Genomic DNA, 15,554 nt, shown 5'->3' on the forward strand with positions numbered 1-15,554 from the left:
TCTCCATCTCACCACAGCAAATCTACTGGCTCAAAAGATAGTATGATGTCACAAACTTCTTGACTTCAGCTAAAATTTATTTAAGTATGCCCTCTGCCAATAGAAAGTCCTACTTTTGAGGATTTTTGACAACTTTCAAAGACCACCTGTACACATGGCCTCTTATCATCCCTCTCTTCTTGTTGAAGTTATCTGTGGGAACTTTCAAGTTTTTTACCTACTGCGTATCTCCAGTTTCTGTGGGAGACCCCTGTGACATTCATTGATTTTAAAACAATGAAATGCCAGTAATTTAGTCTCTTGCAATGATTGACATAAGTCCTTTATCTGGACAACAATTTATTATTTTTTTTTTTTTTGGGGGGGGGGGGAGGTGGGGACAAATGTACATACTATGGTGAAGTGTACACTGACAGGAACAAAAACAAACAAACAAACAAACAAAACATGAAAAAGGAGCTTTTGCAGTCCCTCAATCCAAGATTTAGATATGAAAACTTGAACAAAATTGAGGATGTACGGTGCATCCATCTTGCCTTGTCAGGAGACCCCCCCCCCCCCCAAAAAAAAAAAAAAAGATTGGCACAATTAGTACAGGAATGGCTTATTTAAATCATCTTCTCGCTCATATATTGGCACAATAATCCAACAAAAACGCATTTCTGATGACATACATATAGTGTCTCCTCAGCAAGAACAAAAAACAAGTGTTGAGTATGAATTAAAATGAAATTAATGAAAAAGTGTCCAGAAGATGAACAAGATAAATAAATGCAAAATAGTAAGCAATCTTACATCTATACAGTCATCATTACAGCTGTCACTTCCTCATACATCCTGCAATACGCTGACAGAACAGATTCTGTAATAGTGCAACATAATATCTCATTATGTGAGTGTATGTGAAATTCATTAGCCCTTAGTTACAAAATGGAGATTCTGATTTCAATGTAGAACAGGAAATGTAAAGATATGACTAAGTTGTTGTAATAACCACTGTGTGTAGAGAGAGAAAAAAAATATGAATCTTGTGAGAAAAATAGATAATGTGAGGTAGTAGTTGACTATTTAAATGAGAAGCTTCTCAATGGCCTGTTGAATGGACTGAATCTGGGGTTTGAGCTGCGAGCCGTCGTTGGTGGTCACAGAGCACGCGATGACTGAACGGGAGACACCGCAGGCACGGCCAAGTGCTGTTACAATGACAACAACAAAGACAAAATAACAAAGAGTCTAAAATCAAACCAGCAACTCCAGTGTCCTTTCTTTGTAATCCTTCACTCTGATCATAGTATAAGTAGTAGAGTTTTCAATTTAAAGTTTTATCTGGAAATGGTATTAATGAGATTGAAGTAAAGATATCACTATTAACAGTGAAGATGCTGGAAATGACCAATTATGATGCCAAATATTAATGCTTTTAATCACGTAGAGTGATCCACATCCTACAAGCTTTGCTTTTAAATATGATCTCTCTCTCTATCACCATATCTGTTTTTGTTACAACTGCAAAGTGATCATTGCTCCTTTCTTTTGCTAAATTATCATTCATACACATATTTTGTATTATACTTAAAATGATTTGTCCTTTCAAATTGTTAATGGAATTGATAAATGTGTCACATTGTATAGCATATTTCCATTTAATGATGGAAACAAATACAGTAATTGAATTGATTTGAACTGAAAATTGAAATGAATTAGCTGATACATTGTAGCTTCATAATACATTGTACTATGCAAAGTTTTGTCAAAATTTTCACTTTGCAAGTCAATGGTGAAAACTACTTGTCAGGCACAAAAGTTGATTTCACATCTTTGGCTTTATGACAAAATAGGAGACACACTAAAAACTGCCACTCTCTACTCTTCCACGCAAGTATTATTTGAAGTATCTCAACAAAAATTCTACCCCTGGAGCTCAGAAGTCTTTGCAAATGAAACATTTCTACCCCCATGCCACTGATGAACTTTTAGTTATCAACTGTCCTTTCACTTACCTTCCTTGGATCTCACAAAGACGTAGGGGACGTTCTTGTCTTCGCAGAGGAGGGGAAGATGAAGGAGAATCTCGAGGGGCTCAGCATCTGCAGCCAAGACAATGAACTCTGCAATTCCACGGTTCAGAGTCTTTGTGGCTATATGGGTGGAAAAAAAAGAAAACAACTAAAATCAAAATGAGGAAACAAACACTTTAGTCAGTTTAGAGGACAAGTTCAGCCTCATGTACATGTACAGTTGTATGTGTGGATTAGGTAAATGTAGCAATAATCTTACAAGACATAAGTGAAAGTTTAAGGAAAATCAGACGATCTGTTCAAAAGTTGGAATTTTTTATAGCCTTTTAATTGTTGCCACCAATGAATAAGAACACTACAGCAGTTTGTGACATGACTGCAGGGTGATATCAAGAAAACATAAAGAATTTTTTTTTAAATATTGTTTATATAAAAAGTGCACATTCCCTTGACTTGTTTCTGACACATGGTAGATATAATACTGCTCCCTCTGCTTTCTGATAAGAGGTTAATCAAGTGCTCTTTTATTTTGCAACAAATGTGAAAATATGTTGAATTCTGTTGATATTTTCTTTATATTATTGTCCTCTATCCAGTGACACCAATGACATGAGATCAATATTTCAAATCATAAATTACTATAAAATGTACTGTTATACAACCAATAATATGGACTGGACTTACACAAGGCTGACAGTGTAATCTGTCCAAATATCAGATGTGTGACCACAAAAGCTTCTTTCATGAAGACATTTTCTGAGGTTGTATGTCACAGAAAATGTCAGTCACACAACAACTTCCAATACTGTAAAAGTGCAAATTTTCGCGGTGTTGAAATTTTTGCGCATTCCGCGTAACCAGAAACTAGCGCGAAAATAAAAGCACGCGAATATTTTTGCTTGCCATATGTTCCTGTGCGTGATGTCTTGATTCCGCGGAATTAAAAACGCTCCAAACTCTTCTGACCTGGCCAAGCGCGAAAAATTAGTTGCGCGAAAATATCCACTTTTACAGTACTCGGAGCTCACTGGGTTTCACAAAGCTGCCAAGACAGTGTCTGCCATTATCTTACCCAGGACCATTATCTTACCCAGGACTAACCTGCAAAACTATAGACAGTATCACCCAAAGGGGGCCCTTTGTCGCATCAAATATCATAATAATAATAATAATAAATTCACAATACTTGCAAAGCACATTATCATATTTATAAAAGTCTCTAAGCATTAGCTGCAAAAAAAAATGTGCTTGAGCATGCAAACACAATTTCTGATGGTCTCTGAGACCAACACATTTTTCACTGACTTACAGTCTTGACAAGAGTAATATGTCGAATACACACCCTCTATCACAAATGAGGAATTTTTACTCCAAACGGTGATTCAAAAGACACTCAAAGCCTGTAAGGCTAATATGACCTTCATCTTACCTTCATTTGCACCCTTTCTCAGCTGCTTGTAGTTGAGAGCCTGTTGTACCAGACCCAAAAGCTTCTTGGACAATTCAGCATCTGCCAGTGGGTAGGCCTTGGGATTTACTTCATCAGCCTGACAAACACAAAGGGAAATAAAACAAACAGAATGGTGAGAAAACTTAGTACAAATACTGTGTTTTGGTTAGTCCATGTATCATATGGTCACCACTGTTAGTCTACAAATTGTATTTAAAACACAGCGTTTATCTTGTCTAATCAATATCAGGCCATTCGGATGAAAAAAAAAAAAAAACATTTCAATGAACATTGATTATTTGACCTTCATGTTTGTATAATGTCAGTCCAGCCTTATTACATACAGTAAAACCAGAAATTTTCACATGCATTTTAATTTCGTGAATTTGCGAGAGCCAAGATTAGTGAAATTAAAATGCTCACAAAAGTTCTTGTCTACACTACAGCTGTATACATACTGTATGCATTGAATGCCAGTGGAAATTCCCAAAAATTGTCTTGATTTACGTTGTGTTCACCCAAAACCTTTATTACAGCATGAATTCTAAAAGATTGTCTGTTTGAATATATTTTTCGGCAATGTTACCTCTCATTATTAACCCATTGAGGACGGACTGATTTTGCTACAACACGCATTTCCCATAGACATCTGCCCGAGTGTACTCGCGACTCGTCCTCAACGGGTTAATGTGTTCTAACAGTTCATACTGTATTGGGAGATAATGTACAGTGTACATATGAAACATAAAATAACTGGACATCCTTGAAATGCAGGGCACTACATGGCTACATAACTTTAATTTGCCACTTGACCTGTCGGGCAAGCAGCAGATTTTCAAATATGCTGCAAAACACTTGCCCGAACATTAATTTAATAATGAGAGCCGACGACGGCCTTATTCGCAGCATGAAATTTTCGCGAGTTGCCTCTAACATTCATGTATATAGCGTAGACAAGATCTTTAGAATCTTGTGTGCATTTTGATTTCGCGAAACTGCTCTCACGAAATTCGTGAAATTAGAATGCACTCAAACATTCGTTTTACAGTTTAGTAGTCATGGAATAGCACTGCATTTAAGAATCTAGACAGAGACTTGGCTGCAGATAGTAATTCTTAAGGGTCAATTCAACAGTAGAATCTCCATTCAACCACGTTCTACATAAACAAAGAGTGTTACGGTACTACTGTACTGGTACTCAAAAGTGGTTGGATCACGTTGACAGAAAGATCGGTCCGTATCATCTGGTCGTCGCGTCGGGGATACAGTATGTTTCGCGTAGACTGTATCTCGTTGGCCATCTGGCTTCACGATCCCCTTGTCTCCAGAGGAGAGCGATAACGTCAGAAAAATAAAGACTCCTCCGGACAGACGGATCTTTCTGTCTAGCATTAAGGATCATGTAGCTTTTTTTTTTGAATTAAATTAAAATTCTCTTGCCCGACGCCTCTGTCTTGGTCCGCTAGCACTTGAATTTTGCAATGAAAACAAATATCCATGACACAAAACATACCGTTATTACAGTGTTAAGATTGTCAATCCATGGAGGATAATCATTTGCTATGATGTGGTCAAATTTTGGGCTAATTTCGTTCGTTAGATCGACGAGAGTCTAGTTCTATACAGTGTCGACAGTTACAGATAATAACACGTAAATCTGCACTTCAGTCCCACACATAAGTAACCGGTGCGGTGTGTAGCAAATAAGAGACAGTTACTTAATTAGCTTTAACAAATCAGACTCAATTCAGGTGTAATGATCAAAATGGTTCCAGTCTACTGGTCATTATGATATCAATACTCATCTTACCATTTCTGTTGCAATTTACGATTTGCTAAGGCGGAGAAAAAGGAAGGAGAAAGGTCCTCTCGGCTTGCTGCTTCACTGAGGCCTGTTACACGTTACTCGCACGTGGTGTGAACGTTTTCCACCAAATAAGAGTACCTGGTACAAGCTAGGTAGTAGTACGTGTACAAAGTACTATGCAAAAAGTACTAGTGCGCCCTCTCCCAACGTCATTCTGTACAGGGTACTCGAAGTACATTGTAGGCACAGAACTCTTACACATAGAAGAATCACTCGCCACCCGTTTTGTCGCCGTCTCGCGACTCATTGTCACGTGACGTCCGCCATTTTGCTTAGCGGAACTTTTTTGCGTGCAAATCCCAGCAGACGCTATCCACATACAGTGACTGCATGTTGTACCGTGTTTTTCTGACGTTCCGAGACCCTGAGCGAGGCATTAAAATGCCATATTGTGCGGCTGTAAACTGCACAAATCACTTGACAAAAGGATTTGGAAACAGGTAAGTTTGACACCAAGCCATGATGAGAATAAGAAGTAAATTAATTCCCCAAGTAACGTTACAATTAGGCGGATCGGTCGTATGTTGGCTTTCTTGTGAGCGCAGTAGCAAAGGTAGTCCCAGACACTGGATTTTGTGTTTGCCGTCGACATATCTGTTTACCACCAACTACTATGCAAAATAAAAAAGATCAAGTAGGCCTAATTTAGGCCCTGGGGCTATATTACACTCTGTACGTTGTGTGTTGGGGCAAACAGCTTTGTACATGAAAAAAGTGTAAATTTATGTAAATTTGAGCTTAGGTGTAAACTTTACACGTAGATTTAATATATTCTTGTCTAGCTAGTTAGAGTCACAGTACCAGGGCAGTGGTGGGCCAGTGTCAGTGACAACACTACAGTCGTTTAGATACTAGATTGTCTAGACTGACTGTGTACTCTAGTATTAAAGTAACCCCGGGACATTGCTTTCGCAATATGCAATATTTGTCATACATGTATTTGCGAGACTTGTCTTGCCAACATATTGTTGCCACGTTAACATTTCGTACTATACCATATACGTGTAGTATGTTTTCACACTCATCATAAGGATTTCATTTTGAATTGTGCTTGAAGCGAACAAGTGCAAGTGAGATCTTGGATTATACAGTATTGCCTTTGATATTTTTTTTATATTCTTGCCTGTGTCCATTATTCATGGTTTTATTTTGCTGCCATATTGTATGCTAAGTGATTGTACATGCATTTGCTTTCATGATATACAATACATGTAGTTGTCTTATTTGTGACACTTGTTTTACCTACATGTACATACTTTGAGATGCAGTGTAGTATGTTTTCACACTCTTTAGATTTCACTTAGAATTTCGTTTGAAGCAAATGGGTGCGTGTGAAATCTTGCATTACACAGATGTTCATGTATTGCCTTTAGTTGATATTGTTATGCCAAGAATGCATTTGGTATTCTTGCCAGACAGTGTTCATTCTTTATGGATTTTATGTTGTTGCTATATTGCATGATACATGTAGTTGATTATACAGGCATTTGCTTTCGTGATATACAACATTTGTTGTATATCTGTGATACTTGTTTTGCTTACATGTTGTTACCAAATTATGTTTTCATACTACACAGTGTATGGGTTAGTGTTTGTTAAACTCATTACTAAGGATTTAATTTTGCATCATGCTGAGCTAAGTACAAGTGAAATCTTACATTTACAAATGTATTGCCTTTAATACTGTTGCCAGGAATGCCTTTGGTGTTCTTTTCAGTGTTCATAATTCGTAGATTTATATTGCCATAGGGCATGCGGATCAACACAATATGTTTTCATACTATACCATAGTGCGTTTTTACACTCATTAGGATTTTCTTTTTGAATCACGCTTGAAGCTATCAAGGGCAAGTGAAATTGTGCACTATATTGATGTATTGCCTTAGATAATCTTGCCAGACAGTGTTCATTATTCATGAATTTTATGTTGTTGCCCTATTGCATGTCCATTTTCACATAGATGTATATGCATTTGATTTTGTGATTACAATAGTTGTCACAAATTTGCGACACTGGTGGTCTTGCCTATCATTTGCATAATATGTTCCTGACGCATGTGCTGCCTGTGATTATAGCCGCCGTATTAGGTATGATAATGGTACGTGTACTTCAAGCAAATGGTATATCACTGTACTGTGGTTGATTCTCAGCAATCAATTTTGACCTTGATGAATGTCAAATAAATTGTAAAAAATCAGGAAAATTAACTCTGTCCAACTTAACTTTCTGTTTTTTGTGGAAGACAATCTTGAAAGGAGTTCATGCTTGTAATGTGTGTGTGTGTGAGTGTGTGAATATATATATATATATATATATATATATATATATATATATATTTTATATATATATACATAGATAATTACATATATATATATATATATATATATATATATATATATATATACAGTATATATATATATATATATTGAGTACCAGGTAGTCTACATGTTGGTGCAGCAATATCATGATATCGAAAGTAAAACAGAAACCAATTTCATGTTGATCACCAACAATTTATTTACAGCACACAAATATTTGAGCGATTCGCTCTTTCTCAAGTGTTGTTGCAAATCGCTCAAAAATTGGTGTGGTGAAATAAATTGTCGGTGATTAGCATGAACTCGATTTCTGTTTTATTTCATGTATCCAGATATACAGTGTATACATGCCTATAGGCATATTGCTTCCTATACCAATATGTGCAATAGTGGTAACTACATTATACTACACACTACTAATGATAATGATAACAGCAGGAATATAGATATTTAAGGTGATGTTGTCTTCCAAATTTCTAATATGTTGAACGAGTGTCAGATGGGGAAGATGTATTACATGATCATATCCACAAATCATCGATTTTTACAACTGGACTGACTGGAAATTTAATTTGACCTGTTTAATGGGAGAAAAATCAAAAGCACGAACACACATCTTCTTACAATATCATTGGAGGGGGAAAATGCAAGACATAGGGGTGAGAGGGGTATCAGAAAAATGGCAGGACACAGACAAGGACAGGCGCGCGTCTTAGATTATTTTATACCAAAGCAGATCACGTCTCCGAAGTCAAATAGATCTATCCGAAAGGGGAAAAAACACCTGTTTCAATACAGACAACTTTCAGGGAAGAGTGTGAAATAAATAACATAAATGAGTACATGAATCTGTGGTCAACGCTGGATTGAGAAGTACCAGTTTGACAGTTTACAAGTACAAGTAAATATCAAGGGCTATAGCGGCTGTCATACTGTCCGATCAGTGAGTTGACCGTACCGTACTCGCGAGGAGCTGCGGAGGTACCGCTAAGCAACATGGCGGCGTGTGCACTGAGGCGTCACATCCGGGGTGCGCGGTGGCGACACCGAGCTCAGCGGGTTGTGAATGGGTATGATTCTTCTATGTGTAAGAGTTCTGTGATTGTAGGTCTATCATTATTGTGAATAAAAGAGAGAGAGAGAGAGATAATATTTGGTTTGAAAATATACGTAGGGTGCCCACTGGTGATGATAACACGTTGTTCATGTACAAACTGTATCTTTGCAGAATATTTTGCATGCACGGTGTTTTTAACTTGCTTTCTCGCCTTACATGACTGAGGTTTCATATTTTGTCAGTTAGGATTAGAATAACAAAACAGCATGCAATTTCAGCACTTGCCCAAAAACTTATTTGAGAGATAGTCTACTAACATAATGATTGACTACCTTTTTGGCCTGAGAGATTGTTCAGAAGCCCAATCACAAAAAAAAAACCAAGAAAAACACAAACAAACATAATTCAGAGTATGGTGAAATCAGTTCAGAGTCCGGTAAAAGTTAAAGTTCTGTAGGGCCCTAGTTATATAAGGATTTTATAAAAACTTTGCAGTGGTGTCTATCATGAAGAATTATAGGCCTGCAGTTGAGGCCCTTTTTAGGTTTATTCAATATAATAAAACACTTGAGGAAGCAAGCAACAACAGACCGTAAAGGCAATACAAGTCTTCTCTATCAACTCACAAACATGTACAAACCCAAGTATATAGGGCCTACTCATGAAGCATGCACATATTTATTAACAAGCAAAGGTTTTGGAATTTGGTTGTGTTATGTTTGTTTATTGTTCTTCTGCTAACTGCATTCTATTCTTTTCATTTAATTTCGCACACCCTCATTTTTTAAGTGTGTGTAACATAACCTTTGTCTTTATTCTTTAATGCCTCAGAACATTAAGATGCCATGGTTTCATGCAAACCAGTCCTGTTGCAGCCTTTTTTCTTTTTTTTTGTTTTGTTTGTTTACACGGAAGCCTAAAATTCAGACTACTCTAGGCTCAAGTTGATAGACAAGCACGATAGGTACCTAAAAGAGCAGAAATTTATCATAGTTTCATCGAAAGGAGATATAAAATTTAATGATAAAGCAGTGTACATAACTTCAAGGAAATTGCAAGATTAATCATATTTTACACATTCTATGGCGCACGTAATCACAATAGTGACGTTCATACCAGCCCTCGCAAGTCTCCCAATCATATTACAGTGTTTAATGAACCTTCTGCGTGCCACCTTACATTCTTGTTCATAGGTAGTGTGTGTGAAATTGTGCTTATTTGACTCATTGGCGCAAAAAGGGTTAATTTCCATTTGTAAGGTTTTTTTTTTTTTCAGATAAAATTCCATAGACTCAAACATTTGTATTCTTACTTTTCATACTATCAAACGATTCTCAGGCCCTTGCTATTGTTGGTGAAAACAACTTGATTTAGTACATTCATGTAGGACCTACAAATTAAAGGGAAGAATCATCATTTGATGATAACATTTACACATCATTTTATCTATAGGCCTATATACTTATCATTATTTCATCAAAGCATGAAAGTCCCCCCCCCCCCACAATGTTTTATTGTAGGCCCTATGTAGGCCCTATTGTTAACTTTGAATGAATCATGGCGTTCGTGCCATTTTACTTGCTTATGTTTGTGATGGACCTAAAAATTAAATAAATTATCATTTTTTTTTTTATCTTTTCTTTTTATAGATTACTGATAGGGCCTCGCTGATCGGTGGTGATGACTTCGGAGCGCTTCGGAGACAGTCATGAGGGATATCTTTTTAACGCTTGATGGCGCAATGCAGCATGTGTTTATAGTCTGCTAGTGCCAGTGCGATGCACATGCAATAGTGCATTGTCATTACCCGATATTCTCAAAATTTGCATTGATAATGATATCTGACGACATCAAATGATATCTGTATTGTCACCATGGCTACTGAAGGCGTCTGGAAGCTTGCGTATGGGGGTGATGTCAACATTCTGAAACACAAAGCAACAAGTGATAAAAGTCTGCTCTCTAAACTGGACGATGTATGTATAATCATGGCTGCACTACAATGTGGTCCCATTTACTAAAGTTCGTGTTGGCTAGTCTTTTGCGTAGCGAGGAGGCTGCTGCATGCTGCGCTGCGCTGTTAGTGTTAGCTGCATGCGCGAGCGTGGCTATCCTATATCATTGAGTTTTCTCATGTTAATACCTTGTTGAAATGCCAATATTCTCGAGTCCAGACATGATTTGACGGCCCTAGCCGTAGTCATCTCATAACTTGTCTACCAAATTACTCTGAGTAGATTTCTATTAACTATACACCGTTTGATGATACACAGTGTCACAGCCCACCCAGTCGCTGTATAAATACAGTACTAAATCACTAGAGCGAAGCACGGCGTCTGGTCGGGCTATCTGAGTATCTGAATAATGAAAGTTGAAGTGAAATTGCTGTTTCTGCCCAGCAGCAAGTCAATCCATCAGAGGATTTGTGAGTCATATAATCATTATATGCCGAACCTGTACCTGTCCATGAATTGTAGCTGCACCCACCCAGGCCCCCTTCACGAATAAATGGGTAGGTTATGGAAATCTACCCAGAGAAGATTTTGGTGTGTGTCTGTTAAAACAGTACCCCTTGCGTTCTCCTGCGGTTTTATTGCCTGGCGCGGGGCAAGGAATTATTTTTGTCCATACGTTGTCATGATGTTTTACAGGGTAAAACAGGGCTTGAGTCTTTTTTACTGTTAGTTATAAAATTTGATTATACCTTCACAGCATTATAAACAAATCAAATTTTGTTCTTTTATATTGCAGAATGAGAGAATGCCCCTCCATTGGGCAGCCTCAGGAGCCAAGTTTGAGGTGGTTGAGTTCCTTTTGGAGAAGGGTGTTCCTGTCAATGTTGTTGATGATGTAAGTCACATTTCCAGATTACCATTACAAAATAATAAAAACGTTTGTGATAGTGAATATGTCATTCTTAGATGGAAGGCTACTTGTAATGACCTTGTAATCACTTTTCTTGTTCACGAGTCCCTAATTCAAAGAGGATATTTATACGACAGTTGCAATCAGTATTGTATTGTCACTTTCTATCAGGTTACCCAAGGAAGTGTGATATTTAGTTTATCCCTGAAAGTGATATCCCAATGAAAGTATAATATATTATGTATTTTTTTTTCATTATTGAATACAAATGTATAATGAATAATTGAAATATCTAGAGCATTTCTTGGCTGATGTACCTGCTACATCATCTTTGATTGGCAGTACCAAGTCTTTTTTCTATCAAGTAAGCATTGATAATTCCATATGCTTGACTAGGATAAGCTCTGTATTCTCTGATTTTTAATTGGTATGTATGCTTCCATAGTGATCATGACAAATGTGGACTTAAGATTATTTATCAAATTCATATTCTGATGTTGGAGGGATCAGTTATCATGAAAAACCCGTATACTAGTAGATGACTGTATATCAAATGCATGTGAAATCACCTGAGAAATATGTTTTTCTGTATTTTCTTCTCCATGGTAACCTGGGGTGAAATTCAGTCTGGGTGGAGTCCTCTGCACATCGCAGCTTCTGTTGGTCACGCAGGTATTGTCTCTGCTCTGATTGGTCAGAAGGCAGAAATCAATGTAGTCAACCACACGGGCCAAACGCCACTGCACTACGCCTGTTCAAGGGACAGGATTGAAGTAAGATCTCAACGCAGTTTGACGGATGATTGAAATGTGCATATACTGAATGCAAGCCAATTTTGTAATACTTTGAATATAGTCGGCATGCATTTGATGTTTTTATGTTCACAAGCTTTTTTTGTGTGTCATCAGGAACAACCATTGTAAAGTTATACTTGCTATTTGATGATGTCAATGACACTGTTATATTAAATTATGTGAAGTTATGCGAGTATCATTCTATCTCCATCTGTATTCAGGTGGCAGAACTCCTCCTTGACAATGGTGCAGATCCGAGCATCAGCGATGGAAACGGGGCCACGCCTCTCCATCGTGCATCGTCGAAGGGGAATCTGGAGATTGTCAAGCTTCTTCTGCAGTTCAACTGCCGAGTGGATGCCACAGATAAACAGGGAAACACTCCTCTGTAAGTCTTTTGTCCACTTTTATTTATTTCTGCTTGAATGTTTGTATTCTTTTTAGTCTAAAAACTAGAAAAAATATACCCTCAAGGGTCATTAAACTACAACTTGAAGATGTTTCTTGCTTGTCATACTGATTGTATATCAGTGTAATTCAATCCATTTGAACTGATGAGACAAAAATATAATACGGAAGTACTCATATCAAACACCAAATATTGAAAGTACATGTAATTAATATTACAATAATCATTCACAATCAAACTAAAGAGTGTATTGTTGAGCCTTTACTACTATTTCTCAGCAAATGCAACATTCCTGGCATGTAAAAACTTGTATTTATACCTGCATTTATTTTTGGTATATTCAGTCTTCTGAAAAGAGTTATTTGTAACTTTCTCCAATGATGCAAAAGATGTGAAACTTCTGTTCCCATTTTTCAATTTTCCTAATCATCAAATCTACTATGGTAGATTTGGCTCTACTGCCAATAAGGTCTCACAAGACAATGTTGCTTGTGATTGAATTGATCGTAAATGGCGCTGGCAAAATGAGAACAAATATTTTTCCTCAGAAAGAAAATGCTGGATGCAATATACAATTCATTTGTGAAGTAGAATATGCAGCATATACAATACTAGTATGCTAATTAATGAAGATTATCTAAATTTTTCTTTACGAGTATGAAAAGGTTGATATCAGCTTGTATGTGTAACTTGCCATCTATGTCTAACATTCATTGGAATTGTTCATATTGATAAAAGGTATAATCAAAGTCTTTGAATTTGATTTTTGTTTTTTAATCTGTAATATTGTTTTTTTTTTTCTGTCTACTGTCAGTCACTTGGCATGTGAGGAAGAACGGAAAGAAGCAGCCACCACATTAGTAGAACATGGAGCAAGTTTAGACATCTTAAACAAGGTGTGTACTCATATAAATGTGCTGTAGAACATGGAATGTTTGCGTGCACTTTAATTTTGCAAATTTCATGAGAGCCAACATTCGCAAAATTGAAAAGAAACGCAAAAGTTCTTGTCTATGCTACATGCATCAAATGCCAGTGGAAATTCGTGAGGATTTCATGCTGCAAAAAAGGCTGTTGGTTCCAATTCGTGAAAATTCATGCTGCGAATATGATTTATATCTGGTTTTACAGTAACTTGAATAGAGGTGTCCCTGAAAGCTATGTGATAAGAAAGAGCTCATAAATGTGTACTTTTTGACTATCTTAGATAGTCATCCTGAATGAAATCAAATAAAATCTTTCAGCAATCCAAATGAATAGTGGACACTGACTGTATTTCATACTGTATTTGAGTCTGTAGGATCCTTTTGTCTAATCATGAAAGTTACACAATTTTTTTCATTTTTTTTAAAGTGTGGGGAAAAAAGAGTTAATTGCAATGTCAAGAAATCCTAAAACTAGACTTGATGTGGTCAGTGTTGGTCAGCTTGCTAGAATTGCCTGAACTTTTTGTCTTTATTGTTTCATTGAAGCAAAGGAAATAGTTTTAATGGGAACATTTTCAGTGAAATTCATATGAAACGATCAATATCATCTTGGTTTCGATTATCTGGATCAGAGCTTTTGTGCTCTTTTTTTTTTTTCAGGAGGAGAAGTCACCCCTTTCTCTTGCACCACCAGGATTGGCAAGATCGCTTCAAAGACTGAAAGAATAGCGCCCTCATCCACAGTGATTCCAATGTCAACAATAAACAAAGAATACATGGTCATGCAACTCGCAGACACAATGCAAACTTGCAATGCATGTTTCTTTTAACTGTAAGACATAGCAGTCATATGTTGGTTCAAGTTACTTTGTAGGAGTGCAGAGGTGTCCATCCTTCACCCATGAGAGCATCAGTGTACATGCTCTTTCTTTTCAGTTTACATGCTTGTTACATATGTTTGTATAAAGTTAATCCATTGAGGACGGTTTGATTTTGCTACAACACGCATTTCCCATAGACGGTCACCCGAGTATACTCGGGACTCGTCCTCAACGGGTTAAAGGGACTGTACAGTACTGGTTGAGGTGGGGATTCATGTTTTGAACATACCTAAGTGAATTTATGAGAAACCTCTTATGATGTATGAAAGAGCATGTAATTTTAAGGAGGATACAATGTTTGTTTGATGAAAATTGGTTTTCAAGTGGCTCAGATATCAAAAAAGCGATAATAATAAAAAGGCGACAGGCCACGCCTTTTATTAGAATTTCTTTGTTTCTTCTTGTTTTTGGATATCTCAGCCATTTCAAAACTGATTATCAAATAAACTTCTGATACCCCTTAGAATTGCATGCTCTTTGACATCTCATAGAGTGGTTTCTGAATATCTCGCTAAACGTTTAAAACTAAATCCTCACCTCAGCCAGAGCTGTACATACCCTTTAAAATGTCATGTAATTTGTACATTTACTTATAGTACAGATATTTTGCCATGACAGTAATTGACACCATATCTTTTCATTGTATCCTTCTGACAAAAAAAGTGAAAACATATGACCACTCACCATGAAAGCCTGATAAAGTTACCTAAAATTGATTTCCTGATTTTCCTTATTTTCTTAGTATATCTGGCAGATTAAAGGGGAATTTTGAACCAGCTAAAAATCACTCTGAAAAGAAAGATTAAATCTTTTCTCAAAAACAGCAGTGAAATTTCTATCAAAATCTAATTAAAAGTGTCAAAGTTACAAAGTTTTAAAGATTTGCTAATATTTTTATGAAAAATGTTCTCAAACGGTTGGCGTGGAGAATTCATGAATATGCAAATGAGTGAGCTGATAGGGCCATCA

The 15,554-nt window shown here is 36.8% G+C and overlaps 2 protein-coding genes across 2 annotated transcripts; one reads left to right on the forward strand and one right to left on the reverse strand.

Annotated features, from left to right (window-relative positions):
• Nucleotides 1–568: 568 nt before the first annotated feature.
• LOC139738102 (NHP2-like protein 1) lies at nucleotides 569–5,383 on the reverse strand. Its single transcript, XM_071648770.1, has 4 exons — nucleotides 5,279–5,383; nucleotides 3,448–3,565; nucleotides 2,001–2,138; nucleotides 569–1,193 (listed from the first exon to the last, which is right to left on the reverse strand). Exons 1-4 carry the CDS (start codon nucleotides 5,279–5,281, stop codon nucleotides 1,069–1,071), a joined length of 384 nt encoding a protein of 127 aa, XP_071504871.1. The 5' UTR covers nucleotides 5,282–5,383; the 3' UTR covers nucleotides 569–1,068.
• A 5,116-nt stretch (nucleotides 5,384–10,499) lies between these two features.
• On the forward strand, nucleotides 10,500–14,446 carry LOC139738103 (uncharacterized). Its single transcript, XM_071648771.1, has 6 exons — nucleotides 10,500–10,686; nucleotides 11,462–11,560; nucleotides 12,202–12,348; nucleotides 12,591–12,757; nucleotides 13,593–13,674; nucleotides 14,365–14,446. The coding sequence occupies exons 1-6, from the start codon at nucleotides 10,585–10,587 to the stop codon at nucleotides 14,431–14,433; spliced, it is 666 nt and encodes a 221-aa protein (XP_071504872.1). The 5' UTR covers nucleotides 10,500–10,584; the 3' UTR covers nucleotides 14,434–14,446.
• Nucleotides 14,447–15,554: the final 1,108 nt, after the last annotated feature.

This window comes from Diadema antillarum, unplaced genomic scaffold, assembly GCF_040938485.1.
Source record: "Diadema antillarum isolate AM-2024a unplaced genomic scaffold, OU_Dant_1.0 seq00000720_RagTag, whole genome shotgun sequence".
Lineage (NCBI taxonomy): Eukaryota > Metazoa > Echinodermata > Echinoidea > Diadematoida > Diadematidae > Diadema > Diadema antillarum.

Coding starts and splice junctions, on each gene's coding strand:
- LOC139738102 (XM_071648770.1), bottom strand. Junction 2,139..3,447: donor GAGAAAGGGTGCAAATGAAG/GTAAGATGAAGG, acceptor CCACCCATATAG/CCACAAAGACTCTGAACCGT. Junction 1,194..2,000: donor CTTTGTGAGATCCAAGGAAG/GTAAGTGAAAGG, acceptor TCATTGTAACAG/CACTTGGCCGTGCCTGCGGT.
- LOC139738103 (XM_071648771.1), top strand. CDS start 10,585: ATGGCTACTGAAGGCGTCTGGAAGCTTGCGTATGGGGGTGATGTCAAC. Junction 10,687..11,461: donor TGCTCTCTAAACTGGACGAT/GTATGTATAATC, acceptor TTTATATTGCAG/AATGAGAGAATGCCCCTCCA. Junction 13,675..14,364: donor GTTTAGACATCTTAAACAAG/GTGTGTACTCAT, acceptor TTTTTTTTTCAG/GAGGAGAAGTCACCCCTTTC.